The sequence below is a fragment of the Colletes gigas genome, unplaced genomic scaffold (genome assembly GCF_013123115.1).
Source record: "Colletes gigas isolate AHSC1104 unplaced genomic scaffold, ASM1312311v1 Colletes_gigas_Sc00005, whole genome shotgun sequence".
Lineage (NCBI taxonomy): Eukaryota > Metazoa > Arthropoda > Insecta > Hymenoptera > Colletidae > Colletes > Colletes gigas.
Genome location: NW_025106634.1, coordinates 624,527 through 652,375, shown reverse-complemented (window position 1 = coordinate 652,375; position 27,849 = coordinate 624,527). Strand labels below are relative to the sequence as shown.

General features: G+C 38.8%; 6 protein-coding genes across 6 annotated transcripts; 4 read left to right on the top strand and 2 right to left on the bottom strand.

Annotated features, from left to right (window-relative positions):
• Window positions 1–2,716: 2,716 nt before the first annotated feature.
• On the top strand, window positions 2,717–3,624 carry LOC122395266. Its single transcript, XM_043392712.1, has 2 exons — window positions 2,717–2,752; window positions 2,968–3,624. The coding sequence occupies exon 2, from the start codon at window positions 2,968–2,970 to the stop codon at window positions 3,622–3,624; it is 657 nt and encodes a 218-aa protein (XP_043248647.1). The 5' UTR covers window positions 2,717–2,752.
• A 623-nt stretch (window positions 3,625–4,247) lies between these two features.
• LOC122395187 lies at window positions 4,248–5,327 on the top strand. The gene is made up of 2 exons (XM_043392574.1): window positions 4,248–4,314; window positions 4,572–5,327. The coding sequence occupies exon 2, from the start codon at window positions 4,572–4,574 to the stop codon at window positions 5,217–5,219; it is 648 nt and encodes a 215-aa protein (XP_043248509.1). The 5' UTR covers window positions 4,248–4,314; the 3' UTR covers window positions 5,220–5,327.
• A 1,518-nt stretch (window positions 5,328–6,845) lies between these two features.
• Window positions 6,846–7,928, top strand: LOC122395169. Its single transcript, XM_043392550.1, has 2 exons — window positions 6,846–6,962; window positions 7,235–7,928. The coding sequence occupies exon 2, from the start codon at window positions 7,235–7,237 to the stop codon at window positions 7,886–7,888; it is 654 nt and encodes a 217-aa protein (XP_043248485.1). The 5' UTR covers window positions 6,846–6,962; the 3' UTR covers window positions 7,889–7,928.
• Window positions 7,929–9,615: 1,687 nt separating this feature from the next.
• Window positions 9,616–10,467, top strand: LOC122395168. The gene is made up of 2 exons (XM_043392548.1): window positions 9,616–9,821; window positions 9,972–10,467. Exons 1-2 carry the CDS (start codon window positions 9,616–9,618, stop codon window positions 10,465–10,467), a joined length of 702 nt encoding a protein of 233 aa, XP_043248483.1.
• Window positions 10,468–14,234: 3,767 nt separating this feature from the next.
• LOC122395265 lies at window positions 14,235–17,985 on the bottom strand. The gene is made up of 2 exons (XM_043392711.1): window positions 17,972–17,985; window positions 14,235–17,508 (listed from the first exon to the last, which is right to left on the bottom strand). Exon 2 carries the CDS (start codon window positions 17,506–17,508, stop codon window positions 14,392–14,394), a length of 3,117 nt encoding a protein of 1,038 aa, XP_043248646.1. The 5' UTR covers window positions 17,972–17,985; the 3' UTR covers window positions 14,235–14,391.
• Window positions 17,986–21,041: 3,056 nt separating this feature from the next.
• LOC122395052 lies at window positions 21,042–25,396 on the bottom strand. The gene is made up of 2 exons (XM_043392349.1): window positions 24,752–25,396; window positions 21,042–21,903 (listed from the first exon to the last, which is right to left on the bottom strand). Exons 1-2 carry the CDS (start codon window positions 25,394–25,396, stop codon window positions 21,247–21,249), a joined length of 1,302 nt encoding a protein of 433 aa, XP_043248284.1. The 3' UTR covers window positions 21,042–21,246.
• Window positions 25,397–27,849: the final 2,453 nt, after the last annotated feature.

The window sequence follows — 27,849 nt, the reverse complement described above, 5'->3', positions numbered from 1 at the left end:
CAATTTATTATACTCTGGGGCGTAAATTCAGCGCGTAATGGTTTCTCGAGCTCCAGTGTCCGCAGCATCGTTAAAAACGCACGAAAATTTACTAAACATCTGATTTGAGCTCATTATTTCGATGTATAATAACGAAGAAGATCAAAATCGTTTGGTAAATATTTTTATTATAAATTCTTATACACTTTGGTCTTTCAGGTTGCAAACATTTACTTCATTTTTTGCATCAAAGAACAGACGAGTTAAATTGAATTACAATTTCTCGAATGTATTGTTCTAACGTGTTGCCTAAGTAATTGAAATAATTGAGCATTATTATAACACGTGTCTGTTACGATAAAAATTTAATTCGAATTTCTCAATACTAATATCAAAAGTGATTACTACGAACTCTTTAAAAATAATAATCAAGATCATACACTTTTATCAAACGTGCCATTAAGATACTTTGCTCCATGGCACGTCGTTAAGCATTTTTCGCAAACTCGAACGTCGATGTGACTAATACAACAATGTTGCGGAATGCTGTGAAAAAATTTAGCCTTGAGAATAAGTACACAGTATCAAATGATTACTGTATCTGTAAGTACTATGTACACCTACCATGTAGATGATCTTATGAAACGCGAGTGAGAATGGTGGTGGAATCGAACGTTTCGAAATCATTTTCAAAACTTTCAATTACCACAAATTATGTTATGTAGTACAATAAATTTACCGTACTTTTTATAAATAATATAGGTACTCAAATTATAAGTCAAACTTAACTATTTACATTGTGGCAGGTTTAGAATCTTCACATCAAAGTATACTTTTAAGAACAAATAAAATTTGTGTTTCAACGAGATGCATTTAATAATAATAAATAATATAGTAATAAAATATTTCTGGTCCAATTAATAACGAAACTCGGGCTGCCAAAGTGTGTAGAGTATTTTTTATATCTTTCAGTTTCAAAATTAGGCAACAATTCCTCGATTACCAAGAAACGTCTGACAAGGCCACCAGAATACAGGGATTTATTTCATTAGAAATGTCTTCGTAGAACGTTCCCACTCGTCACACCTGTTGAGAGTCGAAAGAATCGCAAAAATGTTCCAGAAACTAGAGAAACAAAGTTCAATAGGATGCTCTCGGGACGTGTCGTATGCTCGTACTCCATTTTGTCGTGTATCTGGGGCTTATCAGTAACAATACCACCTGGTTGTCGCGGTACCCTTAGAAATTTTTCCGTTCGTCGGGACGGCGGTATTGTTATCCGGGGACGTGACTTCGCGGGCAGACGATAACGCGAGGAGAGTCCACTCACGGCCGTCCCGCGTTTTTCTCCTGCGGAAAACGCGCGCGCTAAGAAAAAAACGCTCGGGGAACGTGATCGCGTTGCGTGGTTAGTCCACCGGGCGAGCAGCGACATTTAATAATGTAGAGTAGCGGGCTAGACGCTGGGTACACACCGGGATTGGTACACACCGCTTTCGGGCGTCTTCAATATCTGAGCAGCTCAAGGACCGCATTGTCTAGGGCGGCGGCCCAACCTCGAGCTTTATGACTCCGTCCCGGTCGCTCTGCCTCTGTCTATCTTTCTCTCCGACCAGCCCCGACAACGACTACGATGACGAGCATTATGCCGCGGATAATGGTCCAACGGGTCGCCATTCACTTCGCCGGTACACGTGCAAAGAAACCGTACTTGACAAACACCCCCGGTGGATCCTGATTGAATTATGTCTCCCCTCGGCACGGGGAGAGAACTTCCGTCTTTCAGCGGTACGGGGAGACACGGGCGCGCGGTCAGAGGAGAGTTTTTCGAAAATTGCGCCGTCGAGAACGCGAGGGCTTTCGATTGAAATGTAAATACCCGGCCGACGGGCGGGGAAAGATCGGCTAACTTTTTCGGTCCTTCCGGCCGGCGACTCCATTGTCCTCTGTCTCGTGCCCGCGAAGTTCCTTCGGGCCGCGAGACGGACAGCTAATTTTGCCGCGAGTCCGCCCGGCTAATTTGTTCGCGAAGAACCGCGAAAAGACAGAAGGAACGCCGGGGCGCGCGGCGCGTCCCCCTCGGCGTCGTCGACGCGTTCGGGGCACGCAGGAGGCGCCAGTCGAGAGACCGTCGACGCGAAGTCCTATTCCAATTCCAGCAAGTTAATTGGAATTGTTTGCCGCAGACACGGCGAACCCTAGCGCCGCTCCCGAGCCCTGTTTCTCCATCAGCAGCTTCCTCTTACTACGACCTGTCGCTGTCGCATGGCTCGCGAATTAATTCCGTACGCGCGTACTCCGCGGCATTTGGCAAAAATTATTACTCCTCCCGGCAGCCTATGGTTTTTTTATCCGTTCGGATTAATTTCAATATTTTTAATCACGGCATCCGATCGCAAATAATTTATCCCTCGAGCGTTTGCAATCGCTTTCTACGACGAAGAAGATTGGTACTCGATATCGATAGTGTGTAAAATTTGTATTATTCGGCAATCGTTAGAAAATGTCGATGCTTTATCTGGTTCAATGTTCATATTCAAACGATCGTGACAAGTGACGTTATCGCATTGTACATTGATTTGGTGGCGTGGCGATGATCGTGTGGCATAAAAACAATTGAGTCTCCCCTCCCCGCATTTTTCAACAATATATATAAGAAGTATGCCTGATGTAGCTCAAATCCATATCGATACTCCCGAATTACGTTATTGAGTAAATTTTTAATTTGACACACTTCTCAAGTAACGAAGAAAAGTCGTTTAGAATTTGCAAGGTAAGTGCCGAGACATCTCAAACTTTGTATTATAGTAAAATATACGCATCGTTTCATTGATTCTATTCCAAAATAATGACTTTTCCAATAAATTACTCGAAGGTGACTCGATAACACAGTTAATTGGTTCCATGTTATATGAAGCCATACCACAAAAAAAAAAACTGTCATATACGAACAATAGAATATAGTTAAAATTTCACCTAACTTTGCAGATGAAATTCGCTTTGACAGTATTAATGGCTCTGGCCGTTGCCAGTCCTCTGTACGCCTACAAGTTACCTAGCACAGGTTCAGGTGCTCTCGCCAAGGAATTTCAGGACATTTTGGACCTGATACCACTGAGTAAGATAATAGAGCTCGCTAAAGCATACCAAGCCCAGGACAAAGAATTTCAGACGACCATGGGGCTCGTAATGTCCGAGGAATCGAAACAGTATGTCAGAGCTATCGAGGCTGCTCCTGAATTCAAAGACCTGATGAACTACATCCAGAACGCTGGACTGGACATTCACTCGCTGCTGGACATTCTAAACAAATCCCTTAATCTCGAGCCCTTTATCCCTTTCGTCTTCCATGGCAAGATTACCGGTGGGATTAAAGGCTTCATTAAAGACATTAGTAACTTAATGCCTATTGACGAACTCACGACGATGGTCGATAACAAAAGAAAAACCTCCGAGGTGTTTAATAACTTTATCGAGCAAATAGTATCACCGAAAAATGTTCAGTTCTTTAAATCCATAATGACGAACGAACACAAGATGAATCTGATCGAGGAAGCTGAAAAGGAGGGCATCGATGGCTTCATTTTCGACACTTACTATCTTTTCTTTCTTTCGGGTGTACCTATCCTTATGGGCAGAATGTAATAAGATGTTTGTTAAATTTTAATTATATATAATATAATAAATATTGAATCGAGCACTGTATATTTCGTACAATGTATTTATCCTTTCGCTACATCCTCCTTTTTCGAAGATGATTATACGAACGCGTATACATAGGTAGGGTCAGCTGCCCTAATATGGAATACTTTTTTTTATACACATGTTTCACTTGCGTGCAGAACTTTTATAAAAACTTAAATGTTATGAATCTGTAGGAAATTTTATGCTCTGGTGTGGTGTCTTGAGTAATCAAATAATTGGACCTTATTTTATAAATTTTCTTATCTCGTCTTGAGTTTCGATGACAAACCATGACGAACTATTGTTGATTCAAGGGTGGTATAACAAATCCACAAACTGCGCAGAATTAAATGACGAGTCGATAAAATTTTTCTTTTCTACGTAATTCAATCAAGATCATAGTTCAAAATCAAGTGTTAAGTGACGATGAGATACGTGACGTGATGAATATCAATTTCCCATTCTGCGCAGTCGTACGGTACATAATACAAGAGTGTTGCAGGCGTGATAAAATTTTATATCGATACGTCTTAATAATCTTATCGCGTCGATCAAATTGAAAACCGCACAATATATGTATGTGAAACGGAACAGTATGTCGGCATCAGTTGTCATTCGAATAACGCTGCAGAAACCTCCATAATTTGCAAGGTGAGTATCGAACCATCTTAAGAAGTATTCACACAGATACGTTTCGAACAGAACTTTGTTGTAATATAAATTGATCGTTTGAGCGATTCTATTTCGGAATAATAACTTGAAATATAAACTGCTTGTTTAGCAAAGAATACATGCAGATACTTGTTTCAATTAGTGAATTTATAAAGGCTAACAATTGTTTCTGTTTGATTATTATGTTCTTATTTCTATTCGTTCTCCTTATTCATTGACACTGAATTTATTTCCAGATGAAATTCGCTTTGTCGTTGTTGGTCGTTCTGGCCGTGGCCAGTCCACTCTACGCCTTTAAAATACCGAGCTCAGGATCGGGTGCTCTCGCGGCAGAATTACAGGACCTTCTGGACCTGGTGCCAGACAGGAAGGTTTTACACCTCATTAGAGTGTACTACACCTGGGACAAAGAATTCCAGACGGCCATGAGGATCGCGAAGGGCGAGGAATCGAAAGAGTACATCAGAGAGCTGGAACTAAATTCCAAATTTAACGAACTGATGCAGTACATCCAGGATGCTGGCATTGATATCTTCTACTTAATGAATGTTCTAAACGAATCCCTCGACCTCGAGCCTGTCGTTCCTTTCTCACTGTTCCGTAAGAGGACTGGTGGACTTAAAGGATTCATTAAAGATTTGGCCGACATATTGCCACTCAAAAAGATGGAGGAATTGTTGGAAGACAAAAGACAGAATTCTCCAGTAGTTGCCAATTACGTGAACGAAGTACTCTCTTCGAAATATTTCAAACTCTACGACTACATGCTGTCGAACGAACACACGACAAATATGGTGCAGCAAGCTGACGAAGCTGGTATCGATAGTGCCATTTTCGAGGGATATTACTTTTACTTCCTTCTGGCCGCTCCTTTTCTTCATTAAAGTTCAACTGTGTGGACTTTTTGTTAAATGATAATTGTTGATATTCTCAGGTGTAATGTGTTTGTTGTATTAATAATAAATATAATAAATATGTAATTGAGCATTGAATATTTTCTTTCTCTGTTTTCTCCTCGATACATCCACCCTTAACAATCAATATCGTGACAAATTTTAACGAAGATAAAATGAATTCAGTAAATTGAAAAGTATTATTACAATTGTGAAAAATTACAAAATATGTATTGCAAAAGAAATACTTATGTTGTTTGAAAGTTTATATTAAATTATTAATAATAACGTAACGGATTACTTATAAAAGATGACGAGTTATTTATAAAAATTAAGAAAGAAAATTTCGTCATTTACTGGTATTTTGATCTTACATTCACTTATCACTATTTCCTCATTTTGCCATGATATTCTTTTAAAAATCGCGGCTGGTTGTATTTAAGAACAATAAAACATATTCATGGATTACGTAAAAATAAATAGGAATACGTAAAATATTCCCAGGTGATAGGCAAACTAAATCAAATTATGTCAAATTTAAACATTATGTATTTGGTAGGCACGAAAAAAAAATTTAAAAGATTAAACCAATTTAAAATTATAATAGTTCCTTCGTATAATAACATTATTGAATTGTAAATTGTACCCTATATAAAAATATTTAATTAAATTAAAGCTTGGGAGACATCCCATTACATTTGCCAGTAATTTTCATCTCAGATCGTTCTTCCATTCTTTTCTGTAGAATGTTACGTGGATAAAATGTTCACGAAATCACTGTAAGGTAAATGTTAGTTATTATTGCAATCATTAGATATAAAATTTTATTCCACGTCCAATACTTTCCGTATTATTGCACTAAAGTTTGCCACCCTTAAATTTAGAGGCTGTACCTCACAATAGACTACTAGCCACTAAAGAAATATGTGTCGAATAGTTTTATAAAGACTACGAAATTAGTATATTACTTGACATGATTATTTCACTATATTTTAAATATACTTCGAATTTTAAATTCACATAAATTAATTGATAAAAACGAAATAATTACGTGGAATTGTACTGATAATATATTACTCACCTTGTCACGCATGTCACAACATCTAGTTTATCAGTAAGTGAAAAAATACTTCTTTTTTTTAAGAAAGTGTACTTATTTCCGTAATATTATACTTTATAGTGAATCATATCAATGTTTTGCTTCCATATTTGAGTTCAACATAAATTGCCAATCAATAATACTTACGAGTTCTCTAATTTTAAGTATGGAACCTGAAACTTACGGGTTCTGTATGTCTAGAGTTAAATAAAGAGTCAAAGAATATTACGACGATCGAAAGCATTTCTTTCACCAATATATCACACTTTAATGCGATACAAAAAATTAATGGGCTATGCATGGACCATATAATTCAACATTCCACAACAGCGTTAAAATTCAAACAGACGTGACATAATCGCATTTCCTGTTTTGTTAATTGCTCGAAGCGATGATAATGGTTTGTGTATTGTGTATGTACACTTTATCTAGTCCGTCTTATTACTTCATCGTTTGTGTAATTATTGTGCAACACGGGAAGTTCTTCAACAATTTACAAGAGTGTCAATTGATGGCGTGTTGTAATTTTGTATCTTCGAATTCTGATAATTTTCAGTATATAACGCGCGGTGAAAACGAAGCTAGGCATCAGTATTCGTCTACTAACGGTCCTGAAAGCTCTCAGAACTTGCAAGGTAAGGCTAACAATTTATTTACAGTAGCTCGTAACTATATCGACTAGACTGTAACTAATCGATCATAAATTGTTTCATAAATGTATCATTCTCTTCGTTCGTCATTATGAATTTGTGAAACAAGTAACTTGAATTTACCTTCACAAAATGTGCTGTTGCTCTTGTCAGTCAAATAGTTGACGAAAGCTATTGTTACCGAATAGCGTCAGTACTGCTAAGCGTTACATTTTCCTCGACATTCTTTTTCATTGTTTGTCATTTTCTGATTGCAGATGATGAAATTCGCTTTGGTAGTGTTGGCCGCCCTGGCTTTGGCCAGTCCCCTGTATGCTCTCAAAGTACCTAGCACAGGCTCAGGTGCTCTTGCTAGGGACGTTCAGGCTTTCTTGAACTTGGTGCCACAGCAGAAGGTTCTAAAGATCCTCAGGGCGTACGCAGCGCAAGACAAGGAATTCAAGGAAATGATAAAACTCGTGGACTCTCAGGATACAAAACTGTTTCTCAAAGACATCGCGGCTGCTTCCGAGATGAAGGAATTGGTAGAGTACGTGCAGAAAGCTGGTCTTGACATCAAGCTGATCATGAAGAAAATCCAATTGGCCCTCCACATCCAGTCTCTTGCTCCTCAAGATGCCTACATCAAGATTACCGGTGGACTTCGGGGTTTGCTTGTAGATGTTGGGGCCGTAATACCCATTGAAAAGATGCAATCCTTGTACGAATCTAAAAGACAGAGCTCAAAAGTGTTCGCCAGCTTCATCGAGGAAATAACAAATGAGAAGTACGTTAAATTCTACTCTAGCATTCCGTCGAACGAGCACTTGTTAGACGTCGTAGCGGAAGCTGTCAAGGTTGGTTTGGATGGCGAGACTGTACAGGCATATTACTTTGTTTACATCTCTGCCAGACTCTTCCTTAAACAATAAATAATCATTCCACAGTTTCATTTGTAACTTTGTAATTTTTTTTCGAAATTGGGTGTTATCTTTTAATTGTAAAAACATGTTTTAATAAATATTATGCATAGTATGCATCTGAAACGATTGTCATCGCCTATTTAATGTTGCCTCATCTTTTTCCAAATGTGACAGCAACTTTTAAAACTGGAAGTAAACATTTAGTCTCCTTTTTTTAAATCCCAGCAATTTAATCACTATCGGCACGTCTCTTTGTTGTCTTTTTCTTGTCACAGTTTGCAAGTATGTACATTTGAGTACTCAGGAAGTTATCTGATACGAATTTTGATGTAACTATTCTATCTTATCTAATAGCAGAATGTAATAGCTTGTGCTTCGAAGTGGATCTTATCTCGTAGGGATAATTGATAAATGTAAAAATTTGCATGCAGAAGTTACATTCCACATTTTCTACCTTCAGATTGAATTTAGATAGAAGATGTAAGATATAGCAGAAATGAAAATACGTCCATTTGATGAACCCCAGCGAATGCAATAAATTTTTTAATAGAATGGATAAATAACAAGAAACAACAAAAAGAAAAGAGAAGCGTTTTCAAAGAATATTTAATGGACAATAATAAATTTTGATAATATTTCTATATTTCATAATTCAGGACTATTTGTTGCGAAATCAAGTATGTTAACCATTTGTCGACAGTATCACAGTAATGAGAGTTTTGCAAACATATAGTTGATCGATTTTCGGTAGTACAATGTATACAAACATATTTCTTATCTATACTGAAGTACGGTGTTGCAATCAGTGATGTTTTCGTTACGTGTATCTGTGAAAAACGTAATCAGATCGAAGAAAATCGCATCTCTCGTAATAAGTAATCGCAATCTTTCAAGTGACGTCGCGTATCGCCAAGTAAATACATACGTGAGAAATGTCTTTCAAGCGAATGACACAATAGTATTTCTAATCTGTAACGTATGTGGTAACAAATGAAGAGTAAACCAAGGTGATAGTTTATTGATGAAAATGTATTTCGAATGCTTAATAAGAAAAATCGAGATCTCCATTGGTCTCTGAGAGAATAGCTTGTAATGCTTTATTTTTACCCACGAGACAAATTACCAGAGCGTTTTTTACAATTGTATCCGTTAATCTCTGTTTTTGCACAAATTTCATTTATATTAACTCTTCTGTTTTTGTTTCGTGACAATTATGAACGTAGCAGAGCTTCCACGGACACCTATCATACAACGTTGACTTCGCGTCCGTTGTAAAACTAGAAATGTAACATGGCGCCTGCGTAGTAAATTTCATATTAGCCCGGACCATCAAGCCCTCCAGATACGAGTAAATTTAAATTTCTGACGGTGACAAGTCCGCGAGCCCGTTGTGCCGCGTCGCAGAGGTTGAACCTTGACGAAGAAAAGTTCCCTCGACCGCTGCAACCTGCTCCAGGGTGCTTCGTTAAAGATGACGTAAAAGCTCACAAAGGAAATGTTTATCAACGTACGATGGCCCAACGAATCTACTTTGCTACTTTAAGCGACATCCTTCACTCTCCTGCAACTTAAGTACGCAAACTTTCGTCGTGCTAAGTCCCTTTCCCGTTTATTACGAGTCCCTTCGCCGGCAACTGAAACTCATCATCCATTTTCCCATCGCTAACAATTAACAGAGCACGTCGGACAAGTCGGCACGATGTTGCACTGATACCGAGGAAGGGAGATCCGAAACAATGAATTCGCAAATTATGCTCATGAGCGCGATGGCCACAGCCTCCGTGGCGTTCGTCGGATTCCTGGTCTATCGAGTCAGATTTCGGTCCAACGATATCGATTTCATGGATCAACCGCCGCTGAAAGACAACAGCTCCCTGGAGGAAGATCTCAGAGACATACTAGCGTTCGTCCCTTACGAAGAGGTGAAGGAGATCATCGACAGGTACAATATTTCTTTTTTAGGCGTCTCTACTTACCCTGACACCTACGTTCATATTTTTTTATTTGTGTGCGTATCAGAAGTTAAAATTTAAGTTAAAATACCTCCTGAATTAAATTTTTTTTGGTACAACTTCATCTTGCATATTGACAGGTACATGAAGTACGACAATCAGATCGGAGACACCGTGAGTTTCATCAACGATCAGAAGAGATTCGTCGTTCGAGAGCTACAGAACATGCCGCAGATGACCCGTACGATTAATTTCTTCCGAAGAAACGGCCTGGACGTCGATCACTGGCGCGAAAACTTTCGAAGCTTCTGGAAGACGTCACCCAGATTCATCAGGAACAACCCGAGCCTGGCCACCGGCGGTCTGACCGTGATGGTCGACAAAATCTTACGAACCATCCCGCTGGACGAGCTGCACGAGCTTCTGCGACAGAAATACAAGTATTCCGGAAGCTTTCGCAGATTCTTGCAGTTTCTCAGATCCAAGGATTTCGTTGAATTGTGTAACGAGTTCGAGGGGAACAGCGTGCTCCATCATCATTTCTTTTGGGCCGCAGAGGTTGGTCTCGAGGTCACGTTCGCGATCGATATATTTAAGGAATTCCACGAATATCTCACGCGATCCTTGGTCACGTAGAAATCCCGTTTCGTTTCCGCGCCTAACGTTATAATAACTCGTAAGGAATAAATTCCAACGGATGGAAATTTTTGTTCCTTTACCATTACCGAATATCCCTAGAATTATACATTACTATTTGCTACGACGGTGAAATAAAAAATTATTAAACTGTACTATACGTTATTATCAATTAGTTTTGCGAAACTTGGCGTGTAACAATGATATCTGTTCGTACTTCGCGTGGCCGCTGGTTTGAGAGTGCTACGATAGACATCCGAGTGGCGCCTCCTATGTGGAAGATCTGAAATCACTGCATGTAATATTATTATCCCTCGAAGTATTTACGAATATTTTTACTGTACGTATCGAAAAAAAAATTGCTCGTAAAACTTTCAAAACTACAAATCGAAGTGAATCGATCGCTGCTACAGGTGATTAGAAATTTATTTATTTCGCAGAATTATGCTTCGAGGCGAGTGTTTTCGAGCAAAGGAAAAGATATCTCTTTTAAAGTACCGATTGATAATGCGAGAACTGCGCATTTACTCGAATATCTAGATGCTACGTAGGTACAGTAGAACGTGGATTATCGCAATAAGTGGAAAGACATTTATCGAACTCAACCCGATAAATCGGTAACAGCGTTCCCGTTCGATTGTTCGAGCGGAACATTCCTATCTAAAATACAAGGATTTCTGATTACATCTTTGCGTAATTACTATACGGATAATCGGTGTTCTATGAACGTCGCTTCTATAAGACAATGGAAAATTCGATGGATTGGTTGTGCTTTGAATACCGACCAATGAATCTCGTCCAAACGAATACCGGGTCTCTTTTGACCCGTCTTTTATCCGTCACCCATTGGTATTCCAAACTGATACGTTTTGCAATAATGTTTCCTTCAGACAGTACTTAATATTACATCTAAGAATACAAAAGTGTTGGTGCATCGTTACTCGAAAAATCGTGATTCGTTATCGAATAGTGAATATTTGTAACAAAGAAAAATCTCCACATAGAAAACAGTATTGTTGATCTATAGCCATCTAGTGGGGAACATAGGCGATACGGCCATAAATCATACTAAGATCGACTGCTATCTGACTTCTGCTTTTACGTAAGAAATTTAATTAACTTCGTGTACGAATTTGATTGGTCAGAAAACATATGTTTTTTGAACCAATAGCTTAAGTTGAGTCTCAGTATTTAATTGGATACAGTTATCGAAGACAATAATAGAATGTAGATAGTACGCACGTGAGAAATTTGAAGGACTTTCCGGCAGAAGTGTTCTTTATGACAACGTTATCATTTGGTTGAATGACATTTGGGGCACTAATACAAACAATGTACTAATCAAGAACTTTTTTATTTTCAGGAAATATAATACACAAAAGAAGAATAACAACGACAAAAATTGCGATTAATCTAAAGTATCGGTAACAATTAGAGTATGAAACTCAAAAATGATAGAATTCGTTACTTCCTATTCGAAGAATTCATTATGTATATATCATATTTCATTTCACATATTTTTACTTTAATCATTAATATCATAAGCATATTAAACATACATATTTATTTATTGACAATGTATACAACTAGACCTTACACCTTATGAACTTTTGTGACACACTGTCATACAGATCTAAAAATTGAGAGGTGATTTCAGCGCCCTCTTCTCATGGATGGCGGTTCAGTTAAGAAACTTACTGAATTAGTATATGATAAACAAGCAGACTAGTTGTGTGTAAATGCATATGAGTTGAGATGTTGAGATGTACGAATTATTCGCGATTCTTTGACCAGTTAAAGCTGTAAATAATTTGCATGGAATCATCGAAGTGAATAATGTTAACAAATTCAATTGTATCATGTATCAACATTTTGTTAGGTTTTTCATCCCTTTGTAGCTCATTTCTCATAGGGTGGGTCTCCTTACGCAGCAACCTCCACCCGGTGAGACCTGGGGATTATTATTTACTATGTAATTAATATAATTATTAATTACATAGCAAATAATATGAGCTAATGGCTGCGTTCTTCTTATAGTTTCACATACGTTCTTCGAGTTATTTTTTAAATACATGATTTATCACAATTTAAAATGAAATATAGGGGATTTGCAGTGTACATATCAATGAGGTACCTCCTTACGTATTTTAATAATCTTGAAATCTTTAAATAATCTTAATCGATTGATGCTCAATTCTGGACCGTACAGCTTTCATTCCGTTAAAAAATACTAAAATTTCTGTAATTTCATTTTCTGTCTCACTTCCTCTTGTGTTTATTTCTATATCTGTTCGTAACGTTGCGAGTGACACGAAAATGGGCTGAAAAAATACATTGGGTGGGATATTATGTAAAAAATCATCGATAACTTATCGATAAAGTCTATCGAAAATTATCGATACAAAGTCGATAAATTCTGTCAAAAATTATCGATACTGTATAAAGGTGCGACTAATCTACAGATGCACGAAATAATTGTATTCGTAGTATTCGAATAGATATAAAATATTGAAATATTAAATTCTTCTAACAGTCTCGAACTTATTATCAACGCGCCATTCTTCAAATTCCTTTTGCTTCGCGAAGGCTGATCAGTTTCAACCCCTATCGGCAACGGCGCTTCGTTAACGCGCCGAAAGTTTCGCCGGTGAAACGAGAAAGCAAAAGGGCACCGCGTGCACCGAATGGCCCGAAGTACTCGTAGCTGTTCGATAAATAAAAGAGGACGGCGTTCGAGCACGTGGCGCTAACTTTTAAAAGGAAAGTAAGGGGTTGTCTTAACCGACGCGTCTTCGTAGCTGCGGGGATGAGTCTGCCCGTGCCGGCGAACTGAGGGGGAAAAAGGAAGAAGACGAGTCAGGGCGCTGTTCTAATTAAAATTGTTACAATTTAATAAGCCTCGGAACTCACTATTGGCGCGTCGTAATGGAAAGTCATAAGAAACGCGTGGTACAAGGGCGTGGTGGAGAGGGGGGAGGGAGACAAGACGCGGAACAAGGATCCAAGAACATCGATAAACGTAAGGCGAATGATCGAGCGAAACGGAAAATCCCAGTGAGAAATGTTCGAGAGGAGGACAAGAAAAATCGTCGAGGGTGAGTAACGAGGGATAAGGGTGACGACGATGGAAAGGTGGAGAGGGGTTGCCAGGAAGAGTAAAGGAAAGATCGTGGAAGCGAGAGACTGGAACAGGTAGCGGTGCAAGTAGAGTGAGAAAACAGAAAAAAAAGGAATGAAGAGCGAAGAGTAGAGGAGAATCGAGAACAAAGTGGGGCAGCTTTGAGAAGCGACTGAGAAATCGTCGTTGCAATCTTTAAACTTTTCCACTCAATATGGAACGCACCCTTCCCCTTGTCAGTCCACCAATCTCTACATTGTTTACTACGCTGAATTTACAGTCGAGTTTGTTTTTCCAACGAACTTGGCAAATAATGCGAATCCTCCAGAGAAGAAACGGGACTATTGGCTATGCTCGGAGATAAATAAGAGATAATAAATAATAGCAATCGCGAATTAAGACGTAGCCAGAGTGGAGCAATAATCAATTACACTTTGATGAAAGTAATTATAACTATTAGTCAAGTAATCACCTAGTAAGCAGAAAGACCTCAAATCATTATTACCAAAGGATAGATATTGTATATTCGTTTTAAAAAAAGTTACAGCTTGTCCTGGTCTCTAAAATGACTCTGTATCGATTGAAACTAATCGAACAATTTTCATGTTCAGGGCACACTGAGATGAAGTAATCGACAAAAGTATCGTCAACAAATGTTTATTCCGAATGTTTAATTTTACATATCACAAAAAGTACAAAATTGATTTCATAATAAGTAAAATAAATCGCTTATAGAAATTTCGTAACAGTCTAATACAGTGTTATTCGTACAAATATCGCAGGAAAATCTTAACGGAACCCCGTATTTAAGGCACTTTGGGGAACTCGAAGTCGAACACCTTCTTGAAGAACACTCTGACCGGTTCCAGGTCCAAACCAGCATCGATCGCCTTCTGTCTCATCTCCAGAAAGATTGGCGATTTGTAGATCGTGGCAACGATCTCCTTGAGATCCTCAGACCTGAGCTTCATGATCAAGTCTCTGAAAGCTGGCGAATTCTTCATCTTCACTTGGTACAGTTGTTTGAATTTGTCCAACGGCAACGCGTCGATGACGTCGTCGACCATTTTCTTCACTCCACCACGGTTCACGAAAACGTTTTGGAAGAAGGCGAAGTTACCTACCTTGGGTGGCACGTAATCCTCCATACCGAACAGATTGTGTACCTTCTGCAGGAAGCCGAAGATATTCAGGCCAGCGTTGTGCAGGTACAATACCAGGTCCTGGTACTCCTTCAGGCCTTCGACCGTGCGCGTCAACTCGTGGAAGTCCTCGCCGTACATGTACGTCATCGCCTTCTGTACCTCATCGTCGTCCAGGTAGCTGAGAACTATCTTCACAATCTTCTCTTTGTCGATGAGGGCCACGAAATCTTTGATATCCTTGGACAGTTCCGTGTCGTACATCGTCATGGTTTTGCTGAAATCCGGCACTTGGGGGAACTCGAAGTCGAACACCTTCTTGAAGAACACTCTGACCGGTTCCAGGTCCAAGCCAGCATCGATAGCCTTCTGTCTCATCTCTAGAAAGACCGGCGATTTGTAAATCGTGGCAACGATCTCCTTGAGATCCTCAGACCTGAGCTTCATGATCAAGTCTCTGAAAGCTGGCGAATTCTTCATCTTCACTTGGTACAGTTGCTTGAATTTGTCCAACGGCAACGCGTCGATGACGTCGTCGACCATTTTCTTCACTCCACCACGGTTCACGAAAACGTTTTGGAAGAAGGCGAAGTTACCTACCTTGGGTGGCACGTAATCCTCCATACCGAACAGATTGTGTACCTTTTGCAGGAAGCCGAAGATGTTCAGGCCAGCGTCGTGCAGGTACAATACCAGGTCCTGGTACTCCTTCAGGCCTTCGACCGTGCGCGTCAACTCGTGGAAGTCCTCGCCGTACATGTACGTCATCGCCTTCTGTACCTCATCGTCGTCCAGGTAGCTGAGAACTATCTTCACAATCTTCTCTTTGTCGATGAGGGCCACGAAATCTTTGATATCCTTGGACAGTTCCGTGTCGTACATCGTCATGGTTTTGCTGAAATCCGGCACTTTGGGGAACTCGAAGTCGAACACCTTCTTGAAGAACACTCTGACCGGTTCCAGGTCCAAGCCAGCATCGATAGCCTTCTGTCTCATCTCTAGAAAGACCGGCGATTTGTAAATCGTGGCAACGATCTCCTTGAGATCCTCAGACCTGAGCTTCATGATCAAGTCTCTGAAAGCTGGCGAATTCTTCATCTTCACTTGGTACAGTTGCTTGAATTTGTCCAACGGCAACGCGTCGATGACGTCGTCGACCATTTTCTTCACTCCACCACGGTTCACGAAAACGTTTTCGAAGAAGGCGAAGTTACCTACCTTGGGTGGCACGTAATCCTCCATACCGAACAGATTGTGTACCTTCTGCAGGAAGCCGAAGATGTTCAGGCCAGCGTCGTGCAGGTACAATACCAGGTCCTGGTACTCCTTCAGGCCTTCGACCGTGCGCGTCAACTCGTGGAAGTCCTCGCCGTACATGTACGTCATCGCCTTCTGTACCTCATCGTCGTCCAGGTAGCTGAGAACTATCTTCACAATCTTCTCTTTGTCGATGAGGGCCACGAAATCTTTGATATCCTTGGACAGTTCCGTGTCGTACATCGTCATGGTTTTGCTGAAATCCGGCACTTTGGGGAACTCGAAGTCGAACACCTTCTTGAAGAACACTCTGACCGGTTCCAGGTCCAAGCCAGCATCGATAGCCTTCTGTCTCATCTCTAGAAAGACCGGCGATTTGTAAATCGTGGCAACGATCTCCTTGAGATCCTCAGACCTGAGCTTCATGATCAAGTCTCTGAAAGCTGGCGAATTCTTCATCTTCACTTGGTACAGTTGCTTGAATTTGTCCAACGGCAACGCGTCGATGACGTCGTCGACCATTTTCTTCACTCCACCACGGTTCACGAAAACGTTTTGGAAGAAGGCGAAGTTACCTACCTTGGGTGGCACGTAATCCTCCATACCGAACAGATTGTGTACCTTTTGCAGGAAGCCGAAGATGTTCAGGCCAGCGTCGTGCAGGTACAATACCAGGTCCTGGTACTCCTTCAGGCCTTCGACCGTGCGCGTCAACTCGTGGAAGTCCTCGCCGTACATGTACGTCATCGCCTTCTGTACCTCATCGTCGTCCAGGTAGCTGAGAACTATCTTCACAATCTTCTCTTTGTCGATGAGGGCCACGAAATCTTTGATATCCTTGGACAGTTCCGAGTCGTACATCGTCACGGTGCTGCTTAAATCCGGGAATTCAATGCCCAGAACGGTGAAGATGATGTCCTCGACCAGGGCTACGTCGAGTCCCTTGTTGGTGATCGAGTGACGGAAGTTCAGGTAAAGTTCATTCTGGTACAACGTGTCGATGAACTTCTGATGATTGGGGGATTTCAAGTGCGCCACGAAATGGCGGAAGGCCTCGGAGTTTCTCATCTTGTACACGTAGCCATGAATGAAGAGATCGTAGTCGACGTACGATTTAACGTCTTCGAAGTAACCCTTCAATCCACCGGTGATCTTCTTGGTCGCCATCAGAATCGGTTGGAACGGAGGAATGCCCACTCGCTGGTTCAGTTTGTTCAGGACGTTGTATATGTACACGCCGTTGGTCTGCAGATAGTTCGCGAACACACGGAACTCAGGAATGTTTTCAACCTCTTCCAACAGCTGGTGGAATTCGTCCGTCTCGAAATACCCCAGAAGCTCCTGGAACTCGGTGTCCAGGGCTGCGTATTCAACAGTGACGGCCATCACATCCTTCATGGGGATCATGTCCATGAAATACTGGATGTCCTCGTAGAGGGGTCCCTCGCCGAAGGTTGGAAGATAGTGACAGTTGACAGTTGCGAACGCAACCAGTGCTGTCAACGTTACCAGGCAGAATTTCATCTGAAAGGAATCTTTGTGAACTAAGATTGCAAACGAATCGACAGCCTTGGAGCTATACTTTGAGAAAATTGAGATTCAAACGTAGGACACTGTGAATTTAAGTAATTTTACATCGTTTTTCATCTTCAATATATTAATAATATAGTAAAAATCAATATTTAGAAAAATGTCTGACGATAAAGGCATTGCCTATTAGATCTTGAGACATCATATCAGCCAGTAAAGAAAATAAGGTCTTGAGAAAAACACGTTTAAAGTAAACTGCTTTGCACAGATATTTTTGATGATTTTTAATCAAAGAAAATTAAATGAACAAGTCCCTCAACGAGTTTCCAGTATTTGATACCAAAACTCAAACTGGTGTCGAGAGAAATTCTCGAGACAATGTTAAACACGAATCAGTCAGTAAGCAATTATTAGAAGTAAGAATAAAATAATTTCAAATGTTTATTCAGAAACTTACCGTGGTAGCTCGTGCAAATGATACTGCTGTGGCCAGAATTGCACTTGCCCGTTTTATATAAACGATATCGCGTGGAATACGAAGCAGCTGATGTTATTTATCTACCCAAGATGAAGATAAGATTTGACAGCACACCTGTGCATAGACACTTGAGCAGATTGCAGATTGATCAGTAATAAGTTCGTCAATGGCTATTATCAATGACCAACAACGTTTTTGAAATTTTTACAATAAATATCGCGACATTTTTGTAGGAAACGAAGTTTTGTTTATGATCAAGTTTCTCTGAGTTAAATCAATCACAATGTTGAAGTACCAAATGTTAGGAAGATGCAGTAAAAGTAGGCAATAATATATCGACAATATTACAATACATTTAGAATAATATTCAAATACAAATCATCGACCGTCGGACTTTAATCTACTTGATACGAGCCACAGTGTCTGGCAAACATTTTCGAATCAGTTTATCAAGCACTTTAATTTTGTTGTTTCCCTCTCTATCGCTGATCGGAGAGCAATTTATTTACTCTTACGTTTGAAAGCATAGAAACATCTGTACACCCTAACGTCGTGTATTTCTTACATAATCCCTATTAGTATTTTAGCAGGATTTACTGTTCAACATTTTTACAACAAAATTTAGGGGGCGTTTAAGCACATTAGGTTTGACTTGATAAAGTAATTTCGGAAAAATTTTGACCACCGCTGCATCGGTTCAAAAATCATGATTTCGTGACAAAACGCGTTCAAAGGTAAAATCTTGCGTGACTCGGCTATCTGTTAAGCTCTCGAAAATATTTTATCAATTTGTTATTTTGTCGAATTTCAGAATCATGCATTAGGTATATTTTTTTTAAATAGTTAATCTTCCAAAAAAATATAAAATAGGAATGAAATTTCAAGTTCATAAGAAAAGTCTAACCTGTAATGGGCACTAGAATTCGTACGATTTTTCAGACATTTCCAACAATAGTTAACTAGTATTCAGTGAGCTAGAAATTGCAATGTAAAAAAGGTTTCTAAACGAATTTTTTTAATAGTAAATCGAAAACATCTCCTTTTAAATGGCACTTTATTTAAATTTCATAGCGTTATAGCTGGTAAAAGAACAAGTTCAACATCTATACAGGGTGTTCGACCACCCTTGAGAAAAATTGTAATAGGAGATTCTAGAGGCCAAAATAGGACGAAAATCAAGAACACCAATTTGTCGATGGAGGCTTCGTTAAAAAGTTATTAACGTTTAAAGTTCCGCCTGTACTGAATTTTTTTCTCGAAAATGCGCAGTATTTCGAGGGTATGTTTATTCACGAAAAATGATTGTAATTGACCCCCGTAACCAAAAATAATTTTTCCAGAACGATTTGAATTTTTTTTTTCGCCGAAAAATTTACCCCCCTGTCGTTTTTTCTTAAAAATTAGTTTTTCATTTTTAATAAATTTAGTTGGCGCTGTACAGAAAAGTTGTTTAATATTTTTTTGTAGGTATCCGTGAACTCTAGTATCCTCCAAAATTTCAATGAAATATATTCACTATTATAGGAATTATGGCTGTTTGAAAATTGGACCATTTTTATGGAGTTTTTCTCATTTTGCGGTGTGAAGGATCAACTTTTTGATTATTTTTGGAATTTCTACATATTCTTCACTAAAATACGCGTCGTTTGCAATTTGAAACATTAAAATCGTCCAATCCGTTCAGGAGTTATGATGTTTTAAAGACTTGCATGTTTCGGGCAAACATTTCTGGCTAGAAATTATATTTTCGGTGAGGAATTTTTTTCTCGAAAGTGCGTAGGAATTCGGGAGTATGTCTAATGACCAAAAATGATTGTAATGGACCCCCGCAACCGAAAATAATTTTTTCAGAATGATTTGAAATTTTGTAATAACTTTTTAACGAAGCCCCAATCATCAAATTGATATTCCTGATTTTCGTCTTATTTTAGCCTCTAGAACCTCCCATTACAATTTTTGGGGTGGCCGAACATCCTGTATACATACTATACATACATAGATGAGGTACAACATTATTTATTTATTTATTTATTTATTATACGGGTAAGAACTCGTTAGTGCACAAAATAAAATACAATATTTTTACAGTCGAGTTAGAAAACAGTGCTTTCAGGTAAACAATATATGGTATATACTATAAAAATCATGCGTAGAACAAAATGAAATTGATATTGAGACTTATAATTTAATTATAAATTGTAAACCTGATTTTTGAATGAGGAAATTTTAATGTCAAAAAATGGTATGACACTCTGAAGATGATTGAGGTACGAGCTTAATCTTATATTTCTTAATTTATAATTCGAATCTTATCAAGTATAAGTCAATCGTTATGGAAGTAATGTAAGCCGTTTTGTAATTCCTTCGTAATATAAAAAAATTTTAATTTTAATCGATTGGAAAATTTTGATAACTGCTATTTGACACGGTTTTGTCTTTTGGTGATCGTCACATTACCTAATTTTTTTCAAATAGACTACGACCACGTTCACGTTGTTGATAGTAACTATCCAATTACGACCACTCTATGCATATATTTCATTATTTTATAATTTTATATTATTTAATTTAATTCTACATATCTTTTTTCGAAGAAGAAGGAAAAATGTAGGTTTATCTACTCGGAAAGTATAATATATTCTTTCTTACACCGTGTGTTTTTTTATTTTTGATGGTATCAGTAACGTAATCATGGCAATCCAAGGAAACAATATTTTTTAATTTCTATATACCCGAAAAAGGCTCAGTACAAAGAATATATAATTTTGTTTTCACGAATCTACCTAATATTCTTGAATATTTCGAGTAGCCTAGCGGTACAGTGAAACAGATCGAATCATGCTGGACTTAAATCGACGCAATAGGAAAGCTGATGTATTATCATGTTTGTGGAACGAACAATATTGATTGACGGATTTGAAAAATGCTAAAAAGATTCCATTTATTCAATTTTCATCATAAGTGATATCAAGATACAAATGAAGTATTCGATATCGGAGCAACAAAAGTACAACATTTGGTCCCAAATTCGTTAGAAAACTAAGGCTTCTTTATCAAGTCTTGTTGTAAACGTACCCCCCTCTTCATAAAACATCATTTTCTATTTAAAAAAAACGCCACAACGACGATCCTCCGATAACCAATAAAAATTCACTTTCGTTTCTCCGATATACGGACTACAAAATTGCACGTTTATCGCGCAGAGATTTCAATGTTCCACTTTTCACAGCAATCAGTCTTCTTCGATAGTCCGTTTAAAAGGCGGTAGGGATCTTGATGCCGAAGAATCTCTCGAGGAATTCCTTGGCGTCTTCGATCTTAACGCCAGCTTTCGTAACTTTGTTCAGGAAACCGTTCCAGTTCGGATTGGCGAGGATGTCGTTGGCGATGTTCTGCATTAAGGGGTCCTGCAGGCGAGCCGCGAACTCGGCGAACAGCTTGGAATGGGCCACCTTGTACGCGTAGAGATCCTTCACCTTCTGTTTGGGGTAGACAGCCTCGATTTCGTTGAGGAGGCCGCGGATTCCACCGGTGGTCCTGTAAATCATGAACACGTGGGGCGGCTCGAGGTACGGAAGGCCCAGGAATTTGTTTCCCTTGTTCACCAGCTTGTAGATATCGAAGCCAGCCCTCTGCATGTAGTTCAGCAGGTCGATCACCTCGGGGATGCCCTCGATGTCCAGAATCAAGGTTCTGAATTCGGTGGAGCGCATGTACTCGACGAACGTCTGGAATTCAGCGTCTTCGGCGAGATACTCAAAAACGATCGACACAATATGCTCCAAGGGCAATATGCCCACGAAGTCCTGAAGTTCGTCGGCGAGGGCACCCGTCCCTACTCGTGGGACCTTGTACGCCTCCAGCGGACTGGACACGGCCAGGACGGCCAAAACTGCCAAAGCGAACTTCATCTGCGATCGTGAGTGGTGCTTAGATCGGGGAACGTGCGTTGGGGGATGACGAAACGCGACTCGGACTTAATTTTCACGCTTTGATCCGTCTCGCGGTGAATCGAGCCAGTCGTAAATATTTGATACTGGAACTGTTTGGAATGCGCGTATCGGTAGTTTGAATTATTTAATCGGAGACGAATGGGAATCTTGCTGGGAAATAATTAGAAAATCGATGTATTTGGAATGGCGGACGATCGAGATAAATTGTGTTATTTGAAGCGACAGGCATTTTTAATTGACTTTAGAATGCCAGTGATCGTTTGCAAAACGAATTATATTTCCACGTATTTAAAGTTTCATGCCTGGTTTGAGAATAGAAAATTAATTATTTATTCGTGAAGTGTATATTTCATATTATTTTCAGCTATGGAATCAGCGTTGGGCGAAATCTAATTTGCTTGCGTTTGCCACGAGAACTTTTAGAAAATAATTGCGCTGTAATTACGTTATAGTTACTCTCTAATTATAATATACTACCTTCGCAGAAGTAATCGTGACAAACGTAATCAGATTATACTATAATTACGTACGATGCACAAGGAATATGCAATATACCAGCAAAATATGTTCATTATAATTTCATAATTTGAATAGCATATAGAAACTCGACTACGAAAAAATTTATTGTTTTCAAAATTATTTGATTAAATGAGATACTGTGATTATAATTGAAACAAATGGAACGGCCGTGAAATAAGATAACGTGTAATTTAAAATTTCAAATAACGATGTTTCACAAGTGCTCAAGACTTGATACGTATACATATACATATGTATATTATCTTTTTTAACTTACCGTGCTGTCACTGCGGTCAAAATCGACTGAATGCTTATCACTGGCCTGTCAGCTGCTTATATACAGTAGATTCTGTTTATGAGATGTGAAAATTTCCCTCTTATAGTCGCCTAATTAACCCCACCCCATCTTTTGAAATTCCTCCTCTTATACGAGACCGAAATTATCTTCGATAAGTGAAGTTGGATTACCGATTTACCCAAGTAGGAAAATTTACCAGTCTTTATCGTCGCCAAGATTCTTTGTTAAGAAGATGTAAAATCCACGATTACATAATTTACTGATAAACGTAATCTCCCTGGTCGTACTTCATATGTAAATCATTTTTCATAGTTTCGTTACTAATGAACCATGGATAGTTCTTGTTTTGAGTGCTTTGAATAATTTATACGTTTTACCATTTGATATAATTGTGGCGCTGCTGGCTGAGGTTAGAATCTCAGGAAATTCGTAGGACAGAAAAGGAAAGAAGATATGTATGACAGATGATAGATAATGTATATACAGCAACCGAGGGGTCGGTCGAGCGCTTGTGAGAGCGCGACCCCTCTGGTGGCGAGCATGGGAGGCAACGCCACACAATCCTATAACTAGATCCCAAAGTAGATTATTATTGCAGTTTTACTTACCATCAACTTGTCGTGAAACAATAGTGGTGATTAACAACCAAATAACCGACTCATTTTACGCAGTTTTAGATGTGCCTGCTTTTTTTAGCTATGAAATGACGCTTCTAAATCATTTTTTTATTCTGGTACGTTTCAAAGTATTTAGTCTTATTTGTTATTCGTGTATTTTTGTTATTAACTATGGCAGATGTGTCTGGGAACCGTTATTTGCATTTAATATCGTTTTCATTTACGAAACATATTTAAATAACTTTTAGTTTGTCGAGGAATGTGTAATGAGCAAAGGAATAGGAACGAATATAAAATAGATACAGAATCTACATATAACCACACGTTATATTGATTCAATTACAGAATGGTAGTTCCATTTACAAACGATAAATTGACTATTTTAATCGTATCAATATAAGAAATCAAGGTCTATAAAATAGTATAATAAACTTATTAGATTAAATACGTGAATCGTCGACAGAACAATTCGAATTTTAATGTGTATAGCTCCCGTTTAGGTTGGCAATAGCTTAAAATTAAGTCGAGACAATCTGCGAGGTAGATGTATTGTTGAAAAATAAGAAGTAGATCTCTGATGATTAATGTCTGCCTTTATCAATGACTAAAGGATTACTTGACACTGTTCATACGAATGTCTAAAATATTTATAGCGTTATTATAATTGACATAATTTCATTTATTAATATATTGCTGTGACAGTTGCAGAGGTAGACATGTGAAAATAATCTCGTCATACAGAGATATTAATGAAACTACTTATTGAATATTCTCTGACGAGTGGTTCTCGCTGAAATCAGTCAATTATTTTTATCGCGTTACAAATTAATTCTGGTCTACTGTGCGGCGGAGCGAAATGGCGGATTCCCGAGATTAATACATGAAAGTTTCAGTAACTGGATAGATCTGCCAATGAAATGTCTCCTGCAAACGATTTCGACGTCGACGATACACGCCTAAAGTAGACAACCGAATTTCAAACGGTAAAACTTTTTCGAACTTGCCATTTAACGAAGTTTCCAAGGCAGACAACATTTAAATCTATCAGAATAATAGAATATTTGAAAATCAACCCTCTTTTCAAATTAATTATTAGTGAAACTATTACAAACTGCTGCAACTACATTTTAAGCTTCATAAATATTCACGAGCACATTATTGGCCGTCGTTACATTTGACCTAATATTTGAGACAAGCAACAGACCAATATTTTTGACAATTTATCTAAACTCACGATGCAAGAATCAGAGATTGATGGGATCGGGGAACATCGATTAACAGATTTCAATAATTTACGCTTTTATTAGAGAAAATGATCAATGTTATATTATGTACAGTCATCGTTATCGTTTCGAAAGTGTTTTTAAACAACGGGGAGCTTGATGCCAAGGAACTTCTCTAAGAACTCTTTGACGTCTTCCATCTTAATCCCAGCCTGTTCGGCCTTGGCCAGGAGATTAGTCAAGTTCGGATTGGCGACGATGTAATCGGCGATCTTCTGGGTAGCAGGTGATCTTAGGCGAGCCATGAATTCGATAAACACCTTAGAATTGGCCATTTTGTACGCGAACAGATCCTTCACACTCTGCGCGGGGAAGATGGCCTCGATATCGTCCAGGAAGCCACGAATTCCACCGCTAATCTTGTAGATCCCGAACGTTTGAGGAGCCTGGAGTTTTGGAAGGCCGATGAACGCGTTTGCCTTGTTTATCAAGTAGTAGATGTCCAAACCAGACTTTTGCATATAATTCAACAAGTCGATGAATTCAGGAAGGCCTTCGACGCCTTTGATCAGGTTCTTGAATTCGTTCGATTGCAAGTAGCCGACCAGCTGTTGGAATTCAGCGTCGTCGGAAAGATATTGCAAAACGATTTTCACCATTTCGTTCATGGGCAATATGTCCGCGAAGTCCTGGATTTCGTCGGCCAGAGCACCCGTCCCTACTCGTGGGACCTTGTACGCCTCCAGCGGACTGGACACGGCCAGGACGGCCAAAACTGCCAAAGCGAACTTCATCTGCGAACGTGAGTGGTACTTAAGGTCGTGGAACCCGCGTTAGGGGACGGTGAACCCTATACTCGGACGTAATTTTCTCGCTTTGATCCGTCGCGACGAATCGAAACCAGTAATGAATATTTGATACTCGAGGAAAAGTTCGGGACGCGTGTTTCGATAGTTGATTTATTCAGGACGAAAGTGAAGCTTGCGGATATCGAAGAGTTTCGGGAATCTGTTTGATTCTCCTTTGGCTACTTGGATTTTACGAGATCTTTTCGCGTGTTTTTATATTCAAAGTAAAAAGACTTTCGAGAAATAAATGAAAACAATATTTCGATTCGACTATAGTTTAACGCGTTTAGTTCAATTTGGTATGCTGCTCGAATACATCGAGGAGTAATTTTCTTAATGTATTGTTATTAGTCTATTATGGCTACTTTCTTGATATTGAAAGGGAAATATCGATTATTGTGTTACCGTATTACAGCGTGCATAGTCTTATACTTTTAGAATGATCGAAGGATTTTACAATCACCAAGTAATATAATTAGTTTTTGTTGCTTACCATCTTGCTTCTGTGAACGAACTGGATCGAATGTTAACCGCTGGTCTGCAAGTTGTATATATACCCCCTTTTTACAGGTTATTATACGATAAGATTAATTCGGTAATTTAAATAGACAGGCATCGAATGTGGTAAATTTGGGTACGATATTATAAGATTCTACGTACCAGATAATACAAGGAAAACATTACTCTTCATATGTTTACGCAATCCGTTGTACTGAAATTGTATCATGTTCGACGAGTGCACGATTCAAATATCCTGATAACATCGAAACTTGAACCATAATTAGAAGTGATGCACTATCTATGCCCAAATACAGTAGAATTATCATCGTAAGTTCTGTACCTGGAATTTATTCTACTATTTTTTTCGTGGCATATCAGAATGATAGAAACGATGCCATTAATCCCTCATTTATTTCAGTTTTTTAAAATAAATTTTTAAACGATTGATTGGAATATTTTTAAATACGACTTAATGAAGCTTTTGCAGTGGATATCAAAAGAATACAACAATATTTTTAAACTAAAATTATTCCTGTTTTGTCTTAAGTCACTTAAAAAAAAGTGGATTTAGGTAATTTGTACTCTCAAGTATATACTTCTTAACAAAAAAAAAAGTTACTCATTGTTCGTTGCATATGTTTTGTAATAGCTGCATATAGATTGTGGTAGTATTTTATTAATTTTCAAACTTCTAGTTAATCAGTTTTATAGAAAACAGTATGTTTGCTGCAGTTCTTCTGCTCTTCTGACAAATGGTAAAATGGAGTTACATCGGCTCTGAGATACAAAATTGTACTCAATTGAAAACGTTTGCACGTATACGATAAGGGATTTATTTATTTTGAATATCGAAGGGTGCTCAAAACTTTCAATCAGTGGTTTCTAGCAAACAGTGTGTTTGTAAACATAGGTAAAGAAAGAACCTTTGAAGAATCATTTTATATCGGTTTCGAAGTACACGTCGGTTTCTACCAATTTTTCATCGCGTGGGGCGGAATTCGCTAAGAAACCAGGAATTTTTATTTTAATATTTCCTACCAGACGAGAAGGATGTTCCATATTTTCAGTTTCCGCGTAATGGAGTACGCTCTCTCGCGAAGGTTTAACGTAATTTCGCGCCCGTTCCACCCTTGCTTTCTCTGACATCAGCTCGCAAGGCACAGAGGGTGCAGGTGGACGACGCGGGAAACGACGGAAGCACTGAAGAGGCCAAAGGATGAACTCCATAATATAAATTCTAAATGATATTACGTCACTCGTGCCGGTCTTGTCGACGGGCGAACAAAAAGATTTATCCACTTCTGCGCCCTTTCACGACGGCTGCATCCTCCGCGTCGTCGGGAACTGTGTTACGAGCAGACCTTTCGCTCCTTTTATTTCTGGAGATTGAAAATGCTGAACTTAAATGTTTAAAGTTGACTATACGATGATTAATGTTGTCTTCGCTCGCGCAAAAGTGGTTTTGGAACAGTAATTTTACAGAAATTCTGTTACTTTCTGTAAAAACTGTGCTTAAATTTTAACAGGCTCGGAAGTTAGAGTCTCAGAGATTTTCTTAGCATCTAGAAAAGTATCGAGTGATTTACTGTATCGTTCTTGAGCCTGTAAACTCTGACCGAGCTTGTCTAGAAATTGAAAGATACTTATGTTACAAAAATTTAAATAGAATTTACATTTTCAATGGTTCCGTTTGAAATTATCGATGGATGGGTCGTGACCTATAGGTCGAGCAAGACTGTTCTAAAGGGTAATTGGTAGGAACCACGTTATCGTAATTGTTTTCCGTAGAGTCAGGAATTGCTCGATCGTTCCAGCCTCGTTCAAGTTCCAACGGCGAGACGTATCAAATTATTTTCTCCCGCTGGCCAGGCAAACTTTTGCCTGATATTATGGCAGCA

What these genes read in the sequence shown, in the direction of transcription:
- LOC122395168 (XM_043392548.1), top strand. Translation starts at nt 9,616, where the DNA reads ATGAATTCGCAAATTATGCTCATGAGCGCGATGGCCACAGCCTCCGTG. An exon ending in GTGAAGGAGATCATCGACAG is followed by an intron (nt 9,822 to 9,971) that starts GTACAATATTTC and finishes GCATATTGACAG; the next exon opens with GTACATGAAGTACGACAATC.
- LOC122395052 (XM_043392349.1), bottom strand. Translation starts at nt 25,396, where the DNA reads ATGAAGTTCGCTTTGGCAGTTTTGGCCGTCCTGGCCGTGTCCAGTCCG. An exon ending in TCCTTGGCATCAAGCTCCCC is followed by an intron (nt 21,904 to 24,751) that starts GTTGTTTAAAAA and finishes TCACGATCGCAG; the next exon opens with ATGAAGTTCGCTTTGGCAGT.
- LOC122395266 (XM_043392712.1), top strand. Translation starts at nt 2,968, where the DNA reads ATGAAATTCGCTTTGACAGTATTAATGGCTCTGGCCGTTGCCAGTCCT.
- LOC122395265 (XM_043392711.1), bottom strand. Translation starts at nt 17,508, where the DNA reads ATGAAATTCTGCCTGGTAACGTTGACAGCACTGGTTGCGTTCGCAACT.
- LOC122395187 (XM_043392574.1), top strand. Translation starts at nt 4,572, where the DNA reads ATGAAATTCGCTTTGTCGTTGTTGGTCGTTCTGGCCGTGGCCAGTCCA.
- LOC122395169 (XM_043392550.1), top strand. Translation starts at nt 7,235, where the DNA reads ATGATGAAATTCGCTTTGGTAGTGTTGGCCGCCCTGGCTTTGGCCAGT.